General features: G+C 39.7%; 1 protein-coding gene across 1 annotated transcript in view; it reads left to right on the top strand.

Moving 5' to 3' along the window:
* ANO4 (anoctamin 4) overlaps positions 1 to 22,768 on the top strand; it is a 92,418-nt gene that overhangs the window by 45,077 nt on the left and 24,573 nt on the right. The window contains exons 6-14 of the mRNA XM_044455295.1: positions 2,704 to 2,835; positions 4,943 to 5,049; positions 5,397 to 5,452; positions 6,337 to 6,458; positions 10,680 to 10,814; positions 13,402 to 13,498; positions 14,885 to 14,945; positions 17,227 to 17,309; positions 19,939 to 20,079. Coding sequence (XP_044311230.1) covers positions 2,704 to 2,835; positions 4,943 to 5,049; positions 5,397 to 5,452; positions 6,337 to 6,458; positions 10,680 to 10,814; positions 13,402 to 13,498; positions 14,885 to 14,945; positions 17,227 to 17,309; positions 19,939 to 20,079 — 934 coding nt within the window. The remainder of the gene's footprint in view (positions 1 to 2,703; positions 2,836 to 4,942; positions 5,050 to 5,396; positions 5,453 to 6,336; positions 6,459 to 10,679; positions 10,815 to 13,401; positions 13,499 to 14,884; positions 14,946 to 17,226; positions 17,310 to 19,938; positions 20,080 to 22,768) is intronic.

Here is a 22,768-nt window from a genome sequence, read left to right as displayed (position 1 = left end):
CTCTAAAAGCAACTGAAGTCAGACTGAATACCTCTAGAAAATGAAACTAAATCCAGGAGAGCCTTGATAATGAGGAGCACTTGAAAGATCCAAGTAGAACAAATATTTCCCAGAATGCTGTAAGATATTTTACAATGGTAGAATAAGCGTTTCGAAAATAAAGTTGCAATTTTGTTTCATTTTGTTCCCAATGCAATCATCTAAATTTTTTAGATATTCTAAAATTATCTGTAATTTTGCTGGGTACAGATCATAATTTAATTGGTGATGGCAACAATTTTATATTTATCAGTTTTTGAGATGATATATATCTGATATACACACACAGATATATATATTCTGTTTTTGAATTACCATTAAAGATGAAGGTTTAGATAATGCCTTAGCTAAGAAGAGAGAGTTTACAGTATTTTAACACGGTGTGAGGGCACAACCTAGACAAGTTCAGGTTACTATAGGATCAGTCAGAGACTCATTCCTGACCTCAGAAAAACACTTCAAGGTTGGAGGGTCTTTGTGTGCTAGCTGTACTCCAAAGATGGGAAAATATAATCAGGGTCAAAGTGTGTATATGTGTGGTGTGTTCTGGGGAGGTAGGAAGGAATAAGGAACAGCCACCCTACAAGGAATCCCACTGGAGTCAACCTCTCTTCCTTGCAAGAAGGAAAAACAGCACTTAGATACCCATCTAAAGATTTCGGAAAGCAACAGAGGCACAGCAGCAATCCTAGCCCCTCCATTTGATGCCCATAATTCTCTGAGTGGTCATATTAGACAGTGCATTAAGCTGGCTGTATGTTAACAGAGGACAGGAAATCTTTGTCCCACAGATTTAAAAAGTAACTTCGCTTATTGCATGGAAACTGGTATTTTAAAAATGCAAACCCAAATTGTATGTAATTATATAATGCTTTGGATTCCAGACTTTATTAGAGGGAGGGAGGGAGGGAGTTCAATGCTCAACTGCTTGATATAGGAGAAATGAAATGTGAACTGATTCCAAAGACATAATAATCCCAAACTACATCCCATTCATAAATCCAGGTAATAGTATTCTGAGAAATTTTTGTTAATGTCAAAAATTTATGAGCCAAACATTTGCAACTGTAGCATTCACATCTGGAAGTGTGAACATTCCAGAGGGAAAAACCTTCTTTTCAAGAGATGCTCTTCATGATCCCAGGGCTGGAGGCTGGCTTTAGAAGTTTTGCATCAGGATGAAGTGGGGTGCTTCAGGAAGCACCATGAGCTGGGCCACAGGGAGGATCCCATATAATTTTCCCTACACTGGGGATGGGAAGTGCAACTCTCATCATCCCACATCACTGATTGTCCTGGCAGGGAATGATGGAGCTTGCAGTCCAGCAACATCAGGAAGGCCACATGTTCTCACTACTTCCCTACAGGAAGGAAGGAAAGCAGTTTCCTAGAAGTGGACAGAAAATCAGTCTAGCAGCCTTCAACAGCTGCTTTTTTTTTTTAAAGAGAGACTAATTACTTGTCTTCTCTGTAGTCTGGGCTGCAGCACAGGGTGAAGACACAACTAGCTATGTAGCAGAATGCCTGAAGATACCTCCATGTGGATTCAATGTCTTTGTGTCTGCATTGCCATGCCTCTGGCAGTCTTTTATTTGTTTTCACCTGTTGAATAGCGATGATTAAATCTAAGAACTGGCATGGCGTTTAGCTCTCAGGCTGTATGATTTGTCTTCTGAGAGTTCATAAATTTTGTAGCGTATGAAGGCAAACGGACAGAACAGGCTTTTAAAGCAGCACCTTCTGTGATAGATGAGTGGGTAGCAAACAAAAGGAAAATTATTTAGAGCTTTCAGAGCTTTCCATCATGATTTCTGAAGTCCTTGTGTTTAAATGTCCTTGGAACATTGCATCAATTAAGGTGCAAATGTAAAGTAAACTGGCTAAATGCTCAGGAAATAAAATTGCCAAGAGCTTATTTGGACTAGGCAGACATAGTGCTTCTGTTCTGCTACAAAAGAAATGAAAGCAAGTAAGATTTCAGTATTGTTCTTCAGAATACATTCCTACATTGTAAGCCATCCTGAGATGCTGAGGCATGTGGTGACAGCATATAAAAGTTTTAAATCAATCAATCAATCAATCAATCAATCACTGCCTGGTATTTTGGGTGCAATCCACAAGCCATTTTAGGTAATATAGCTGCAGTTAAGTCACTGAAGACCCAAGGGTCAACTTTCTCACTTCCTTGCCACCATCTCCAAAACCTTGAACTTTTGGTTGGGTTGAGACGAGAGCCTGATGCAAAGGTCCCTGCCTTGTCAGTCCAGCAGACAAAAGGGGCCCCTAATTTATTTTTCCTCCCTTTTCAAAGTAAACAAAAGCTTGTGCTGCCTTGAGTGATGAGTCCAAGGAACACTCTCCTGCTATCTCTAGAAATCCAACTACACTGTTCTTGACAGCAAGTATTTCAATGTTATAGATCACAAAATCAAAGTAAATCCATGCTAGTAATCCCAAGTGAAGTAGTGTCATGACAACTATAATTTCTGTTCCTTTTTGGATGGATTGGCCTCTAGTATTTCTGGAAAGTTCTTGTATTTAACTTTGCCAGTAACTTGCACTGTCCACAAAAGCAAGCTTGGATGTATATGGCAAATGCATGCCTCCATGTAAAGCTACTGCTAATTTCCTGCATCATTTGGTCTTGCCTTCCATGCGCTGCAGGATCGAGAAACAATTAAGCAGGTTTCGAGGATGGTTGCCTAGAAAGCCAATGAGGCTGGACAAGGAAAGGCTGCCAGACCTGGAGGAGAATGACTGCTACACTGCTCCATTCAGTCAGCAAAGGATTCATCAGTGAGTGTTTTTAGAAGGGAGATGAACTAATTCTACTTCCAGTTTATATACTGGATAGAGAAGAGCCGAGCCTCCACACCATTAGGGGTAGCCCATTGCAGTGTTTGAAATTTTGTTGAAATATGGCCCTTTTAGTCCTCTGTCTCTTATCATGAAGACATTACATACATACTGCCAGATAAAAAAGGGTCTTTACGTCTTCTCTGAATGCTCCTTGGTCTATTCAGTAAATAGAACATAAATATTTCTTTCCTCATTGACTCACTGCTTTTCAAAGCCATATCCAAACATAGCTGTACAAAATCAATTATAAAACCAAATAACCAATCAAACAGAGCCCTGCTATGATCCCTAATCCAGCACATTGAAGAGGCACATGCACCTGCTTATGTATTTGGTTTTTGGGAACTGGACTGGAGTTTGTGTCGTGTCCTATTTAATGTACAGTATTGAGACGTGTGGCTGCTCTAGAAATAATACAACACTTAAAAATCAAATAAAATAGATTTTAAAAGTAGGATGAATTGCAGTGAATAATTCTTGGATTTCAGATTCTAGGTTCCATCTGCAAGGCAGGTAATAAAAATGACCTTATTCTTTTTCTTTTCTTTTTTACAGGGGCACATATAATATAAACATTATTCAAAGAGCTCTTACAGAGCATTTTTACAGCAGACATTTTAAGGAATAAATAACCAGAAAATCAAAAGAGGAAATCAGTAATGAATATTTGAACTAATCAAGGCAAACAAATAGATCATAGCATATTCATGACACGATGAAAACAAAAGTCACTCTAATGCACCATTAAGTTTTGAATTACCTTAACCTTGAAAGTTTCTATTGTGAATGTTACATTAAGAGTAGTCATCACTGAAACAGAAGAGTAAACAGCAGTCTAAGCAATTATCATCTCATAGGTCCATTTATTAGCATGGTAATGCATTGATCCCCTGATGGAATTGTAGTAGATTATTACACAACATATATTGATGTTCCATGAGAATGATGAGGAACAAGATTTCCACAAACATATGTGATGCAATAAATCTACTTTCATGTATCTACTGCCCTTCTATTAAATCAAAGACCTCTTACATAAACATTTATTAAAAGATAGAAATAGATTCCAGCTAAAGCTGAAGTTTGCAATGTGGAAAGTTTCCAACTGAAATAATAAAAAATAAATTAATTGGCTGGTTTGTTCCCAGCTCCAGTCATGCTAATTTGAAACTATTCTTTAGATGCCCATTTGGAGCATTGCCTTTATGCTACCTTGTTAAGGTATTACAAGAGCATCTTGATATTCCAAGTTTACAGTTTTACTTGTGTCTCAGGATAGCACATTGAATAAATAAAAGTGTCATGTTTTTACTGCATGGTATGGTCAGAAGCTGAATAGCCCTACATAATTGACTGTATTGCACCAGAAATTTGAGCTACAAGTATGTCCATGGTGCTCATAGCTTTGTACTCTAACCCTAAGACTTCCCTTAGGACACTAGAGCCATTATGTTCCTCTTGATTGCCATCATGTCTGTGTCACTAATCATGTGTGCAGCCATCTGCTATCTTTACTTCAAAGTAGATCCCACTAGATTAAATGGGGCTTACCCGCAAGTAAATATGCCTCCAACTTGCACATGGGAATGAGCAGAATTCATTGATATAGAAGGTTCCTGTTTCAATCCCTGTCATATCTAGTTAAAACTAAACTTGGTAAGAGACGATAGAACAGCTCTCTCAGCTGGCAGTTGGAATAGTTGATGTTAGACTAGATGAATGAGTAGTCACACTTAGTTTATGCCTGCAGTTTCAGACAGAGAAAAATCATCTGTTCAGTTCCCCAACTTGCAGAGGCCAGCTGAAGTTTTTTTTAGTTCCACTAAGGTTCTCTGTCCCTTGAGCACTCCTTCCATCCTAAAAAATGCTTTCATATACAGTGTCTTCCAAACAAGTCCAAGCAGAAATTTCACATTATGATTCAATTATTTGCCTTCTCTTTTATTCAACTGCTACTCTACTGCAGATTTGTCAGATGTCACTGCCACTTTTTATTGTTACAAACATTCAACTATCTTCCTTGTTTGTGGTATTTTCCAAATAGCTTCATCATTCACAACAAAGACACATTCTTCAACAACGCTACTAGAAGTAGAATTGTTCATCATATTTTACAGAGAGTGAAATATGAAGAAGGAAAAAATAAAATTGGTAAGTATGGGCTACCCTGTCCTAACATATGGAACAGCAGAGATGCCACGGCACTTTTATGTATGCAGTTACTATTTCCTGTCAAGTACCAGGTTTTGGTACCTTTAAATTCAGTACCAAATTCCAGTATGATTCCAGTACAGACCAGTTTACAAGGAAGTATGAGAAATATGAATATGCAGTAGTTTCTAGACCTTAATGTTTCTCTTTGTGTGTGCTATTTGGCAACAATATCACCCTTGAAAAACTGTTTTATAGTTTTCTGTTTCCTTTCCAACATGTAGCCATATTACACTATAGTCATTCCAGAGTTGCTTGTAGTGAATTGATTTTTTGTTTGTTTCTAGGTCTGAATCGATTGCTTACTAATGGCTCCTATGAAGCTGCGTTTCCTCTTCATGAGGTATTTATATATATATATATATAAAAATTATTTTTCTTAAGAGGCCAAATTTCTTCCCAAACTACTTTTCCCACCATTGTCAACAGTACATTAGTCTGATTTTCATTGATGTAAGGGGATAATCAAGCTCATTCTTTCTAGAAACAAATGGGACTCATGAGACAAATTCTAGCTCCTTTTCTAGAAATACTTGCCTTTAAAATGCAGGGCTTTTCTGCATCATCATTCTATTGTACAGCAAATGCAGACAAAATCTCAAGGGTTTACTTAGAGACTTTAAAGAACAACTCATATGTATGAAAGTATTTCAGAAGATGATACTCACTACACAGGACATTTGTGAGTTTAGAAATCCAGAACAGTGTCTAGTAGTAGTATCTCTATGATACTTGTACGCTGGTACAAATTCAAGAGCACTAGTGTTAGCATGTGCTCTTTCTTGCCTGCTTCCATAAGAGAGCAAACTCTTGAATTCCATATCAGATGAAGTTTCAACACATTTTCTGAGCAGCTGAGCACATTTTCTGAAAGCAAAGATGCTTGCTCTTCCAGACTGGCCTGAAAGTATGGATGTGTTCTCTATGAACGTATTGTGAAGGCTTTCCTTTGTAATGCTTGCACTAATATGAACACTGAGATCTTATGAAGAAACTCAAGTAGGAGGGGACTTTATTCTCACACACAGAAGAAACTGCAAACATTATGTTTGCCTCTATTAACATTATTAAAGTCTTCCAATGGTTTCTGAGGGGTTGTAATAAAAAGTTTGTTGAAAAAAATAATTCTAGATCTGTCTACTTTTTCCTACCTTGATTGTATGTTATCAAAATTACCAGTTCTGGTGATGTATATTTTAACTCATTTCTTAATTGCATGTATTTTAGGGTAGTTACAGAAGTAAAAAATCCATACGAATTCATGGGGCAGAAAATCACAGGCATCTGCTTTATGAATGCTGGGCTTCGTGGGGAGCTTGGTATAAATACCAGCCATTGGATCTTGTACGGTAAAACTTTTTTTAAAAAGCAGTTTTTAAATGCATGGTAACTGGTGTGTATGCATAAGTAAACATAGCTCATGATCTATTTTACTTCAAAACCCAGAGGACAGCTATATGGAGTAGACTGTGTTTTTTTTTTTATCCAGAGGTGATCATTGCACAGCATTTTATGGCACAAAACTGCATGAATCTCGGTTCTGTCTCTTCAGGTCACAGGGTAATCTGAGTCCAGAAGGCTTGAGGGCTTCCAAATATGTGGAGCCCTGCAATTTTACTGCATCCTGTGCTATTCACAATAGGTGGATGTCTCAGAACATGTGGTGTCCCTCACAATGTTCTTGTATTAATTTTTAAATTCCTTCTACAATTAGAACAAGCTCAGATGGCATTGTGGCCACAAGTCTGTACACAATATCTTTAGTTAAAATGTAGTGGTTTACATCCTACTCCAGAGAATTGATATGCCATTGGTTATGTGCTGAAAATGAAACACATCAGTATCCCATCTAGCCCTTCATCAAATGAAACAGTAAATGTATGTAAATATTATTATTAAATATCAGTCAGACTGGGACTGCATATATGAGTCTCCAGATAATCCCATTATCAGAGTTAAAGTGTTAGGGAGCAAGTGAGGTACTGAACAAATGCATCTATAAAGACCTTTCTCCATTTGCTATATACTTGCAGTATATGAAATCACTCTCCACCCCCCCACCCCACCATCTCCCCATATCTGGAAATTCTGGGGAAAGTCTATGCTGGATACTTTGGCCCAGCACTAAGACTGTGATTGCTCAGAACATTATAATTCAGAATGTATGTGTGACTAATGGAACTAAGTTACAGAATACCAGATTCTGTCTAGATATCAGGAAAAATTTCCTCATTGTTCAATAACAGAACTAATCACTTAGGAAGGTTGCAGGCTCCCCTACACTAGAGGCATTCAAGATGCAACTTGGACAGACATCTGAGTGGGATGGTGTAACTGGGTGTCCTGCACTAGCAGGAATTGGACTTGATGGCCTTCTAGACCCATTCCAACTCTATTGTTCTGTGCTTCTGTGAAGAGTTTCTGTATGAAACCCATTACTCAGTCCATAACCCCCTCAGCACTCCAGAGTTATCAAAGAGGGATGAGCCAAAGAGGCTAAATTTCCCTGACAACTCCATGCTAGTGAGGTTTACTAGATCATATTAATGCCACATTGCTAAAACAATGTACTGAAAGTAAAGTACTGAAAAAGCACATGCCACTGTTGTCTTCTATCGAACCAAATCTTAAATCTGCAGTGCTATCAGTCAGGTGTCAACAGTCATTAATTTCCATTTTATTGTGCCAGCTAGCCACTAAAGTTGTCAAAAGGAAAAAAGTGTGTGAATATAATTGCACGGTTCAGTATGTACAGCTAATGGTCAGAGTTTTTAACATGTGCTAGGATCCCATCCTATCAACTGATAGGAGAGATGCAGAATTGCCAAAGCAGGCCTTACGGGAAGTGGAAATGATCTGAGGAGGTTCATTCATCCTTTATTGATCATGCTTTTGGCTCTGGGTGACTAAAGTCACTACCAATGGTAACAGCCAACAAGAACTCTGACAGTGTTGAGAGAGTGAAAAACCTGAACTATTGATCTGATCAAGCAAGATACTGTCCAAATTCTTGTCTGAATAAGTACTCTGTCAGTGCTGTCATCCATTTTTTAAATAAATGATAACATGATAGGAATGATGCCATTTAGCTGCACTGATGTCTGTCAGGTTGTGCTCTTTTAACAATAGTGGTGAAAAGACATTGTAGAGGCCATTCATAGATGGAGAGTAATTTGATACACCCACTCCTGGACTTTTTAATGAATAAATTAAAGCTGGCATTTTGGCTCATGGAAACAGTCTTCACTGAATTGTGGCTGTGTGTGCTATTTCTTGCAGCTGGGCAGGGTTCGCAAGTAAAGGAGGGAGAACAGGCTTCTCTGAAGCAACTTTTAGTCAGAGAGCAGCATCCATGCTTGAGAGTGGGCAAAAGAAACGTGAAGAAAGCTTAGCTGCATGTTTTGCTCCAGCTTTGCTTCACAGTTTTGAATTACAGTCTTGGATTCAAGTAGGCAATGCAAATACTTGCTGTAAATTTCCTGGGCTTTGAATTTTCCTTCTTACTGGAGCAGACCCAGATTGCTCTTCAGTATGTTGGCCAAACCATCAGCCAGAAGGTTCTCCTGTGCAGCGAAGACTGAGATGCCTGGGTGTCTTTATGCTGCCAGCCCTGCTGCCCTGCTCACAAAGGGCCACATAATGGCTACATATTTGTCTGTCCAGTCACTTCTGTGACTCTATTGGTCTAGCAAAATAAACTTATGGAAAAGATAATTGACATCTTTCCAAGACAATGGGTAAAAGCCAGTCTTCTCCACACAGTTGACCAAAGGTATGGTATATGAAGTCAGTGCAGGTAGATTGTTTGGTTCAGCTGCAATGTAACTTAAGACTGATGATTCACTCCCCAAAAGCCCAGCATTGCCTGTTATCTAAATATTAGTAAAATATCCTTCATGAAGATAAAAAGAGGAGTGTTGAGAGGACCTGTATGTTGCAGAGATTTATGACACATGTTCATGGAGCTGTCATCAAATGTAGGCAACTGTCAAGAGCCCACGGCCCACAATAGACCCACTGGCAAAAGACCCCAGAGATGCTCCTTTTTTCATCAATTACTATCTTTTTGTTCAGCTGCCCCTCATTGTCACCCAGACAACAGAGGTGGTAGAAGGAAAGCCTTCTTGTTGTACTGGCTCCCTGCCTGTCACGCAAACAAGTGCTAACAGTGAGAAAGAAAATGAGGAGCAAGACAATGACATTGAAAAGATAAACTCACTGAAGTGGGTGGCTTGCCTGAGGCCCCTCAAAAACATTGTTGGCATAGTCTGTGTGTGTATGAAAGGGAGAGAGAGAATGATTGTAGGTTATGTATCTTTTAGCCCTCAAATAACTCCTGCAGGCCAGGTTCATATGACACAACAAGTAACAACAAACCCCATTTCACATTCATAATAGTGGCCCAGCATGCACTACAACTCCTCAAGAGTAAATTCATCCTTGACGGGCTGTAAAGTTATACCAACCAGACCAGAGCACTACACTGTGTTTCTGTAGATTGTGGACATGAAGCAACATTTTATATGCATCATTTATGCATATATATGCAGCATTTATCAGTAGAGGCCAAGTTCTCAATCTTCAGGGATGGTGTGCAAATTTTATTCCCACTGTAAATGTTTATCAAGTGAAGGGGTGCAATTTCTCCCACATGAGAGAATGATAAGTGCTATATATGGAAGAAAATAAAAGAGGGATGCCATTGTAGCATGAGCTGACACCAAACCTGGGATAAGAACTAGATTTTCTCTTGTCACATTTGTGTCCTGGATCATAATCTGTTTACTTGCTCCTTTAGAACTGACTGGGAGACACTGACCAATGGCCTCAGTCCCATGCCTTTCTTTGCTTGCATGCTCTGCCTCTGGCTTTTCTCTTAAAATGTGGCACATCCTGATATACTGATAACCTCTAACACTGACAGAAACACTGATGTTTTCCATTCAGACAGCTACAATGAGAGTTCTCATGCAGTATGAAAGTAACTGCATAAATTGATTTGGCGCAAGACTTCAGCACATCTGAAGTGTCAATATTGGCATTACAGTGTGTTTATCTTTGAAAGTAGGTAAAATTAGGTTTACAGGCACCTCTGCTGCCCTAACCCAGACAATCAATGCACAATGACAGCTGCATCACCCTCATTAATGTTCTGTGAAGGAGAACTTCTAGACAATGTCATAAGAGATATTTAAGAGAGAAAAGATTTTTAAAGTTTTGTGATAGATTAATGACTCAATGTTGTAGAATTAGTTACCATAATACAAAGCCCTTGCTATTTCTTTATATAGATAGAACTTAGCTTCTGGATTCCTAAGTAAATGAAATAAATGAAAAGTGTGAGAGGTTCTATGTAAAGGTAAAAGTAGCATCAATACCCAACAGCTTTTTAAGGATTCACATCCTTAAAAAGGGAATAGAAAAACAGAACGAAGCTGTATATCTGTGGATTTTAAAACCTAACAGCCAACTTGAACCTCCAAATGGTCTAAAAACAACCCTTTGTGTTAAGAACTAATATTAAATACTACTTAAAATGTTTATAATCTTCTGTGTCGTGTTTTTAACAGGAGATATTTTGGTGAGAAAATTGGCTTGTACTTTGCCTGGTTAGGCTGGTACACAGGAATGCTCTTCCCAGCTGCCTTCATTGGACTGTTCGTCTTTTTGTATGGAGTAGCCACAATGAACCACTGCCAAGTCAGGTGATGTGAAAACAAAGCCTTGCTACTAATAAAGCTATCTTCCTCATTAACAGATGGGAACATTGCATATAGTTTTGTTTTTGTTGCCTAAGCTAGCATGTGGAATAATGGTTTCTTATTCTGAGTGCACTTCTTCCTTTCTTTCGCATGTTTAAGTAGCAAAAAGTCCTAGAACACCCAGCTTCCCCACAGCCGGCCATGGGGAATTGTGTTTAGAGAAAACTGCACAAACCTACAAATGCTTAGGCAGAAAAGAATCCTACAGTTGTCAGCTTTCCTCAGCCAGTCAAGATCTACATGTTGGTTGGGGAATGCTGGGAGTCATAGGACTTTTTCTACCTAAACTTGAGTAGGATTGTGCACTTAATTACATTCTGGTCCAGGTCATGTCTAGTTTAGGTTCACAAGACACTAGGAAGTAGGTTTTTCAAATAGGAGGGGTGGAGGCACAGCTAGAGGTTCTGCTATTAAAGGGAACAGGCAAATTATTGCTTCCCTCTTTTGGCCCTCTTACACAATTCTTTTTCTGTCTTCTTCTGCCCTGCCAGTACAAAGCAGTATAGGAAACATAAACAATTTTCCATACATCCCCGGAGAAATCTGCCAAAGATCGTAACAACATTAAGCTCAAGATTATATCTTAGCACTGATTCTCACATGCAGGTTCGCCTCCTCCTCAGGGCAACATGAACTACTGATCTGAATGTGTGAAAGAGTCATTGCAAAAAAAAAAAAAAAAAGCTAGATAGAATCTTCATATGATCTCAGATGAAATGTTTGATCACATCTGTCTAAATGCCTATACAGGTTACTCACATGTGCAGAAATGCTCCTAAAAAGAATGTATTCACACCGGGGTTTATATGCCTGTGTGTAGCTGTTCCTTGAAGAAATTTCTGTTTTGTTCATATGTAGGTCTGTACACATGACAGTGAAACTGTGCAATTTCCTGTGTGTGAATTATCCTTTTTAAAGATCTCCAGTGGTATTAGAGAAGCTGAAAGAGAAGTGAACCCTGCAGTTAGAGGAAAGGACAGGGGGTGGGACCTCAGTGGAGGGCAGGGGGAATCCCAAGCCAGTACTACTGATTCTTCAAAGCATAATCCTATGCATGTTTCCCAGGAATAAGTTCCATTATATTTAGTAAAGTTTGCATAGGATTGCAGGACAAGGCTCAGGATGCTCCCACACTTTCTGATAAAAAAGACTAGCTGTCCTCTGAAATGTACCAGCTAGCTGGGAGGGAAGGAAGTGCAGAGAATAGGCAGGTAGGGAGAGAAAACCAGCAAAAAACGAAAATGAGAAGCACAAGAGAAGTAGGATGCCACATTCTAGAAGAAATAGTGGCCCTTCACACCACCATTCTCCCTTCCCCACAGATCACTGCTGACTGACAGACCTCTCAGAGGTTGCGCCGCCCTGGAGAATTCTGCTGTTTGCTTACTATAGATGTCTTCCCACTCCTAGTGCCAACAATTTAAACAATTTGTTAATACCTTAACCATAGGCTGAGTGTGTGTGTTGTTTTTGTTTTGTGATGCTGCATGAGACACTTGGTATGAATGTGCCTTTATTAGTTCCTGCTTTCTTCCTTGTGGCCAGCCTGTAGTGTGGCTTCACGTGAATCTGCCAGCCTCTGTGGTACAAGGGGTCCATTGAGTTCTGCCCTGCATGCATTCAAGTGTTGCCCTCATTTTTATCTGGAGGATATCTTCCAAGGGGACCAAGTACTGACATGAGCATGAGCTAAGCTGAACTACAGAGATTTGTGCTAGAGTGTTTTGCAGCACAAATGCTTGTCTGAACCCAACATTTCTTTCACAAACACACCTCATGACAGAGTGCTGTGTGTCACCTGTGTGTTTGGCATGGCAGTGGGAGGTCAATCAGAACAGTGTCAGAGGACTAAATTTTATTATAAATAGGGAATTAACTGATCTATTGGTGCTTGGCAACTAGAGAACATTCCTTTAGAGCAGATGTGTGATCCCACACATCACTGAAAGGAGCACCTGAAGAGGATGACTGTTCTTTCCCCTTCTGTATTAGCAACAGGAATGCCGGGAAACATTTGATGAAAACAATCCATTTATACTCAGCCCTCTGCATGTAGCACAATTATTATTCTAATTACAGAAAATAGAATCTCATACCTGTCCTGACTTCACCTAGTGGGAAACCAGAACATTCTGCAATAGCACTCTGGAAACATACTTTCAGGAAAATTAGTGAATGATGATGTACTATGATCATGTGCTCTCTTAGCAAAGTGAGGCTGGGATATCACTACAAACCTGTAACAATGTGTAAATACTCCATTATGTGTGTGAAGATCAACTGACTGTGTACACATGTATACAGATTGCACTCATGAAGAATGTTACATGTTGTACTGTCAGCTGACGCACATAAATGTGTGAATCAGTTCTGAGCCTGAAGCAAAACTTTGCAGGTTGTAGGCTTTACAATTCTGATAGCACGAAAACGGCTAGATTTGATATGGCACATCACCCTACTGTGATGAAAACACTTTGAACTATATTAGTTATAAACTAAGCTACTCATCGTTATCTCTTCTTTTTTCCAGTAAAGAAGTCTGCCAAGCTACAGATATTATAATGTGTCCTATATGTGATAAATACTGCCCTTTCATGAGGTTGTCAGACAGCTGTGTTTATGCCAAGGTAAATATATATATTTTTTCTTTCCAGCAACAGGGTTTTTTTTTTAACTTGGTATTGCGAAAAAATATGCCTTTTACAAACCTGCAATTTAATGAATGCACCTTTTTCTACTTAAGGAATTTATGGTGTGAATCTGCAGTTCCCAAGAGAGCATCCCAGAGATCTTAAAATATGATTGTTTCTCCTCCCAAGTTGGTAGACACAAGTACAGATTGGAGCTCTTTTTCTGTGTAGTGTCAATTCCTAAGGATTGTGCCCTTAAGTATTAATAAATATAGGACCAAGTACACTAAGGTGAAAGCTAGCGTGTGAAGAAAGCTGACAGGAAGAAAAATGATGCAATTGAAACTTGGTGCTGAGCTTTGCAAATACCCTGGACCAACAGAAAGATGAACAAGCTGGTCCTAGATCAAATCAAATCATTTTCCCTGGGAGCAAAAGTTACAACACTGATGCTGTCACACTTTGGATATATCATGAGAAGGCAAGACTCCCTGGAGAACCTAGAGAAAGTCAAAGGGAGAAGAGGAGGAAGATGAATAAAAGATGGGTTGAATCTATAAAGGAAGCAACAGCTTAAACTTAGAAGAGCTGTCAAGGATAGGACATTTCGGAGGGCTTCCTTTCATAGGGTCGCCATTAAGTTGGAGTCAAATTGATGGCATATGATGACCACAATCATTATAGTAGTAAATGGTATTTTCTTATGCATGTGGTTGTTGATAGATAAGTACATAGAATGAGATGGGATTTTACAGGAGAAGCTCAATGATATTATGTGAATAAGACACTTTAGAATCATGAATATACCTTATTGATTGATTTCTCACAATAAACCCAGCATTCATTCACTATCAAATCTCAGTCATTTATGTCTGATGCAGTTCTATACTTAGAGATCTTGATTCTGCAAGAAATCATTGAAGCAGAATTTCTTTCAAACAATTTGTAAGATGGCAGGAAAAATAGCCCGTGTGTGTAAGGACTTTGTACAACTGGCACTTAGAACTCTGAGGTTTTATTCTGTAGCTTTTCTCTGCATAATGAATTGCTTACCAATATATTGGGATCAATGATTTTCCCCCAGGAGCAAAATTCAAGTACATGTAGTATCCCACTTATTTCAGAAAGGCTTTTCCGTGCCTGGATTTCCAACCAGATGACTTGCTGAAATGGTAGTCTGGAAGTAAAAAAGAACCAAATGATTTGCTTGTTACTGATATTCCAATGAAACCCTAAAACAAGCTTGTTCATAATACTAATCCTAAGTACCTCTTGCAGTTTAAGCAGATTTTCTGAATAGACTGTATATCTTATTTTCACAAAACAGCTGAATTTGTGGGTATTTTTCCAAAATGAAAAGCTAAACTAATTATCTTCCCCCAGGTTACACACCTTTTTGACAATGGAGCTACTGTATTTTTTGCTGTTTTCATGGCCGTGTGGGGTAAGTCTTGTTCCAAGGACAAATATGGGCTCTGTTGTGGCATTATGCAGTAACACCCATAGGAGCCCCGGGGCTGTATATCTCATCCCTCACATCCTTGCGTGTGCCCAGTCCATCCTTGAGTGGAGAGGTCTACAGAAAGCTTAGAATCCTGAGTGTGATCAAGAACCCTGATAAAGCACAGTTCTTGGTCAAGTGGACATAAGTAGAAGACCTCTGCAGGCCTTCCCACTCAACTAGGACCCAACTGTGTCCCCATGCTTCTTATGCATGCTACAGTACTCTATATGGGCACAGCGCTTGAATGGGGGTAATACTGATACATTTTTGGAAATCTGCTCTGCAAAGAACCTTTTCAATTCCAGATCTTCAAGTTTCAGCCTCATCGCTATCCCAGTGAATGATTTCACCCTTCCTCATGAAGAAGCATGTCATCAAAAGTAACACATATGGCCATGTTTAACATATGTGACATGAATTCCATAAATTTTCTGGTTTAGGTAACCCCATTTTGAATTGTGCCTTGAAATTAATTGTATACGGAGCACAGGTGCTTTGGAAGAATACTTTACCATGTCAGCCATAGCAAAGATTGTCATATTTATTTATTTTACCTTTAGGGAGCCCTTTGTTTTTGGACATGTTGACCAACTAACCCATATAACTTCTAAGTTAAACATTCGTGGCTAAACTACACCATATATGAAGAAAAATATTTTAAAGCATGTGTAAAATTGGGCAGGTTCTTTTCTCCAAAAAAATAGCCATGCTGGTCCATAGTCCAGATTGAGACCTTCTCTCTCTTTCCTGCCAAATATTACCTCCACAGCTGATATCCCCACCACCACCACCACCACTACACACACACACACTCTTAAAAGGTGTATTTGCAGAAAAGACAACATTCAGGGAGAGGTAACAATGGGAGGAGAGCAGGATTTATGGCTTGGGAAGGAAAGGGTTAACCTACACACACCATGGCCCTGATTCAGAAAAAGGCTCTGCCAAGCTGCATTGTCTGAAAAAGGAACTGAATAGCTCTAAGCATGCTTTTTAAAACTTGTGCTTAACCTAATGTCCTGTACAACCCTCAGTCCACATAGATCAGGCCTTTGGGCACCACCATTATTCTGTGTAAAATGAGAATGCTTTCCAGAACACACCTTCATGGGTCCACAGGTCATATGTGAACATCACTGCCCACAAATTCATTTTTAAAAGTGTTAGGAAAAAACATCAGTGCTTATCACCCACTAAAATGCTGATCTTATTTGTGCTCTGTGGTCACTATGGACACCATTAAAAGTGGAATGGGGCGGGACATGTAAAACCCATGGCATTTTGTCTAGGTGAGGCAAAAATGATCCCCGGATCTTCCAACATTGCCTATCCTTAGGATATATAATTAAAGTTCACTGATTTCTTGAACTCAATATTCAAATTAATTTTAGCTTTCCAACACACGTTTCAGTGGGGTCTTTGGTATTCAGTCAGTTGTCTGTCAATGCAGTCCATAAATATGCTGATGGTATTAGAAGTATATCTTGGAAAAAGTCACAATCATTCATTTCTTAGGAAAGAATAAAAATAACACTTTTTCTGTGAGGCTTCCAGCTGAGATGAAAGGCTCTCTTGAGTTTGTGCAAACTTGCCTCTGTGGCCAAACACTATCTAATCCTTCCTTAAACCAAAACTTACACAAGCAGTGTTTATTTCAGAAACAATCTGATATCAGTAACATTTAGATGTAACTCATTTGTTTGTAGTGGAAGGCCATAGCTCAGTGACTGAGTGTATGCTTTGCCTATAAAAAGGCCCAGGTAGGGCTGGAAAAGTCTCCCATCAGGAGCCCCAGAGAACCATTGCAAGCAGCCACTGATATTGGCCTAGATGAACCAATGAACCAACTTGGTGCAAAGAGGCTTTCTGTGTTCTATGTTTCCTCCCAAAAGGAGGCTAAAATACTACTGCAGAGAAGTCAAGACTGCTGCAGAGAAGTCAGAATTGAAGTACTAGATTTTATTGATAACCAGACATGCAAAGTTACCCATTTGGCTTGAAATGTGGTAGACTTTCCTCACTTTGAGTCTTTAAAACAGAGGCTGGCTGTTTTAAACAGAGTCACTCATCAGGGATGCTAGAACACGGGATTTCCTGAACCCACAGGGGCTTGACCTAGATGACATTTGATGTCCCTTCCAACACCATGAGTCTATGACAGCAAACTTTCTTTCCACAATGTGATCTTGTATAGAGTTTTTCTTTCATTTCTTTATGGTAGCAACTGTTTTCCTGGAATTTTGGAAAAGAAGACGAGCTGTAATTGCTTATGACTGGGATTTGATAGACTGGGAAGAAGAGGAGGTTTGTATGAATATTTGCAGCTTTAGTAGCTATCACAAGAAGAAGGTTTAGAAATGATGGCTGTAAAATAGAACTTCAACCTTACAGGGAACAGGAATTTCCCAGCGAAGAGTTTGCTTCCCTGTCTATTCTTTCTGAAGCTTTCTAGGCCATGAAATTTACATCAGAACCACAGGTGAACAAATCAGTCAAACAACAACTTCTAAAATAAAAATATTGACCATTGTGCAAGCAAAATGAGGCAAGTTTATGATGTTACCTTTATGTCAATTTCTCACTGAGATGGCAAACTTGGCTGCTGGTTCAGGTGAAAAGATCCCAGCTTGCTAAATCACAGTTTTTTGCAAGCCAAGAATGAACTTGAGGACCACGAACTTGCCCGTTCCCTTATCTGGTTGGTTTATCATTTGGGCACTTCACCCCAATCTATTCAAATCAGAGTTCCCTGTTGAATCCAAAATGGTGGGTTCTATTTAATGTCAGTTTTGAAACCAAGGTCTTAAACTGGGAACAAACTGCAGTTTCAGACCAGAGTTCATACGCTGACATTAAACTAGAGCTCCCCATTGCAGATATAAGAGGGAAGTCTGGTTTAAGCTTTAACAGATCAGGATCAAAACAGATGGTGTGCACAGGAGAGAGGAAAGAATGCACACCCAATGCTCATTCTCAGCTTGCTAAACCATGATTTTGCAAGCTGAAATCCTATTTGGGCTGTGCCATTTCAAAATGTAGGTGGGGATACACATGACTGAGCCTTCCTTCATATAAGGATTTTAAAAAATAAATTGGTACACAGAAAACTGGCATGTTCATGAGAAATCTAGAACCAGACATTTATGAAACAGTGGGTTACAGGCAGCTCTTTGAGAGGTTGTAAGATTGTCAGTAGGTTGATTTTGGACAACATGGCCCAAAGGGGGTAAGGAGGTTCTCCTCTGGCCAGAAATACTTCACTTGGGGAATCTGAGTTCCATTACAAGAGGCAAAGCAGAAAATTAATCTTTACTAACCTGTTTTCTACTAGAAGATAAAGGGATTAAGCATAAATTTATTCAAGCTCTTTTCCATTGATAACAACTGCTATTAACCTTCTAGCCTTACTTGGCTTAGCATATTAAAGACTCTGTTCGTGTCTTTTGAAACTTCTTGTTTACACATCAGTAAATAGCCTTGTTTGTGTACAGTAAATTTATTTGCTGCCAAATTTAATTTTCAGTTGCAAATGCTGGCTTGTGATACTGCTCTTTCTCTCATTGGCAGCAGCCCAATCCAGAATTTCCCCAGGATCACATACCAAAGTAAGGGCCTCACTACACATTACAATAATTGCATGGGCAGCAGGCACATCAGGGTTGGTTGGTTTGTTTTTAATTAAGCCTTGGGCAGTGGATCCTTTCCTTTGGGGCCTCAAGCCACAGGGAAGAAAGGTTTTGCTCTTCCTCCTCAGTCACAATCCTAAAGAAATTCCCCCAACGGCAATTAGCAATTAGTCTGAGGGAGCATTTTCCTCAAGATCATGGCTGGGGTAATAAGGGCAAACATTCCTTCCTTACATGCTGCAGTCTCAAGTGCCTAGGATTCCCTTTTTTAAAATCGGCTGATGGCACCAGAATTTAATGGGACATCCTCACGGTGCCACTGAAAGTGTCCTCCCAACCTTGGGCTGCTGCCACTGCCCTTGCTGCCGCCAGTGCCTCTGCATGGTGCAGCTGCTTGCTGCCATGGCTGCCAGGCTTCTCCTCCATCGCTCCTCCCAGCAGATGTGTTTTCTCTCACCATGGTGGGCAGCAGAGCTGCTTACTGGAGGCAGACTGGTGTTCTGCTCAGTTCCCATGGCAGTCAGATACCATGTTGATTTTCCCAACAGGCAATGCTGCACATAAGTGGTGAGCATTGCACACTATCGTGCCTAACATGGTGGCCACCAACCACAGAACTCAATGGAGCATCTGTTCAGCGTCACCTACCATAAGTGCTGCTGTTGGATAAAATGTCACAGGTGTCTGCATGGAGAACTGGTGACTGCAAGCAGCACTGTCATTCCTTGGCTCTGTTAACAGTGCCACCTGCAGAGAGAGCACCCAGCAGGGTTGGTGATGGGTCCTTCTGAACCACCAGAACCCTCCAAAGATGTCCAACAATGTTGATCCCTGAACATGACTATAAACCACACAATGAACATTCTGTGTAGTTAGGCCCTTACTCTGTCATATTTATTTTCCACACCAGTGAATATCCACCATATGTCAGAGAATGGGAGGAACCAGAAATGCTTTGTCTTCCAAAGGCTTTTCTGCTGCTGCCAGAAGCTATGAAAATCCTACAGTTCCATAGCTTCACTTGTAAGGACCATTATCTTTTTGCTAAGGAGAGGATTGCAAAGCTGTAGACAGATCTTACCTTCTGTTGGGCTCATGAAACTTCTTAAGAGAAACTTTTACATTCTTTAGGGAAACTCAATCAGTCTATCAATATCAGCAGATAAGTTTTTGTGCTTAATATTTTGCAATGTTTTGGCCTGCTTCACTGGTTAAATTAAATCATGTAGTGATAAAAAGAACTACCAAAATTGTTGTCAATACATTGTTGTCTAATTCTATTTAAAAATTGTTTGTGTGTTCTTTAGGAAGAAATACGCCCCCAGTTTGAAGCCAAGTACTCCAAGAAAGAGAGAATGAATCCTATATCTGGAAAACCGGAGCCTTATCAAGCCTTTGCAGATAAATGCAGCAGAATTATTGTTTCTGCATCTGGAATATTTTTTATGGTTTGGAAACTTTAATTCTTCAAGTTGCCTGAAAGCTAGTCTTTCTTATCTCTGTTGCCAAATGTGGAGTTTCTAGATTGGTTTTGTAGTAGATGTAAGCTGTTCCTGCTATTTAAAATATTTTTGCCAGAGTCCGACATTTAACGTCTAGACATAGTTATCATATAATGACATCTAACATGTTATTTCTGAATCTTAGGGACTTGATAGTAAATTCTACAAATGTAAATATTACATATTTAGAAAAGCAAGTGATGCAGTCCTTCTGGTCTTGTGCCATTTCAACATAGAGAGAAGGGATTTCACATTTAAATGACTCTACCATGCAGGTAAGGCACCTGCATCAGGCAGCAGAGTGGGAGGAGCAGCAAACTGAATCACTCTGCAGGGGTATCCACCATTGTTCCCGTTGCCTCCAGCAGGGGCTCTTTGGAGCAGCTGTCTGCCCTTTGTTTCCCCACTGAAGAGCTGCATGATGAGAGGCAGCAGCAGCTGTGTGGCTCCTGGAAGACTTAGACTACCTCTTGCAAGAGCCCTGTCTGATGCCACTTCTTCTGATGTAGATGCCAGGCATACCTCTTTGGAGAACTCGTTCCATAACTGGGGTGCCCTCCTCCTGGTAGCCCCCCACTTCACCTCCTTTGGAAGGGGCTCCCAGGGAAGGACCCTCAAAGATGACCTCATAGTCCAAGTAGGTACACTTTGGAGCAGATAATCCTTCAGGTAACCCAGCCTCAAACCATTTCAGGCTTTGAATGTTAGGGTTGCATAGCACTGCAGTAATCCAAACAAGAGGCTACTAGAGCATATAGGCACGCTCTTTCTGGCCAGATAAGAACACGGTTGGTATATCACAGTTGGTTTAAGCTGATAAAAGGTGCTCCATGCCACAGAGTCCACTTAACATTTGCACAGGCTATTCAAAGAATATGGGCAGGCAGGTTTCCCATCCTTGCTTGTGCTCCTCTGTGTGTACATCACATGCTTATGTTTACATAGTTTTCTTCAAGACTGTCAGTAAGACAAGCTTAATCTGAATTGTGCTCTGTTGATGACATGAGGATGATCATCATTTTGTTAAAGCACATGTTAAATATGAGTTTTAAAGAATTAAAGGTTTAAATAATTGAAATCTATTTTGCATGCACATTTAACTTAAAACAGAGCATTTCCTTTGTAGGGAAGTAGCTGTAATCATAATTATAGCAATTTTCTTAAGTTCATAAGTGAAGTACTGCAGTATAGGCCAGAGGACTTCCTTGCTTTGCTTTGTCTTTCTTCCTCCATGTCCTAGGAAATGACACTTAATGAGCAACTCTGTCCTTGTTTTTTTGATTCTTCTCCATACAGACAGTAATAACACTTTCTATTTAAGAAAGTGCTTCCTCATATGAAGACCCCAAAGCACTCTGCACATATAATACACCTGAATCTTCCAAATGTTCTCTATGCCCGTATTTATGAAAGTGAGAGTCACTTAGTTGTCTAAGATCTCATTAGAGACATGTATTCTTTTAGTCTCATTGCACATCAGCATTAATTGACTTCTCATGGAACCAGGGGTCATTATTATGTCATTATGAGAGATTTCGTATGTCATCATACGGCCTCACTTCAGGAACAGTTAAACATATGTCTAAATTTGCCTCAATCAGAAAAGCAATTAAGGCATGCTGGGGATTGTGGACCATTTTCTCCGGCCCAATCTTGCATAGGATTGTGTGTTATGAGTGCACTCCTATGATATTTAGATGGGGGAATGGGAATCCTAATACCTTTCAACATACTCCAGCCAGAAGCCTTAAGCAATTGTGAGCTGTATTGTTCTGTTGAGCCAAAGCCTGCCTGAACCCTTCAGACAAAAAGTGTGGAAACCCTCAACACTCCAGTACAATTTCATGAAGTATTGGCTGTGGGGACAACATTAAATTAGAAGTTTTTTTCGGGTCTTAAAAAAAGCTGTGCATTTCTAGAGAAATGCATAAATGTTCATTACCTATATAATGAGACATGTCTTTACCATTGTGTTTTTACGTGGAATTCCCATGGCTTCCTATTAGGGTGACATCTGATTAACTTAAGCAACTCAGTAACATCAAATACTCCCCAATTGTTCACCATGCTCCAAAATGTTACAGTGGTTTTTCAATCAGGCAGAACCATCTAATTATGCAGGTTTGTGAATCCAAATATCAAACTTGTCTTCACACTCATTTGAACAGTTTCCAAGAGAAAACAAATCTGTATAGGAAAACAATCTGAAAGCCAATAATAAATCTGGGCAAAATTCAATATGGTTAGAGCACTTTCTCAGATAAAGAAACCTTTGGGTGTATTCCTAAATGGGGTGGAGAGTGCTGTGTTGTCCACCACTTCTTAAGCTTTGCTGGATTTTGCTGGACAAGGCAGAAGATGCAGGCAGGGAAGAAGGTAGGGTTGAGAGGCAGACAATCCGATTTTTGTCCAGCATGATTCTTTGGAGTTTTAATTTCCTCCACCCATTGGTTTCAAACTTCACACTGGCATTGGCAGAACATTTTTGCAACATCTCCAGCAGATGAAGTGGGTATTGTTCAATAGGAACATTCCCAACACTACAGTTCCACCTACAGAGCTTTTTGTGAGTATAATTGTACCCCATCCCTTTCAATGGAGCTCCTCTGTCAGTTAGGTTTGTTCTGTCGATCAA

Source organism: Varanus komodoensis, unplaced genomic scaffold (assembly GCF_004798865.1).
Source record: "Varanus komodoensis strain SLA01 unplaced genomic scaffold, ASM479886v1 scaffold8, whole genome shotgun sequence".
NCBI classification, from domain to species: domain Eukaryota; kingdom Metazoa; phylum Chordata; class Lepidosauria; order Squamata; family Varanidae; genus Varanus; species Varanus komodoensis.
This window is presented reverse-complemented; position numbering and strand designations above follow the sequence as displayed.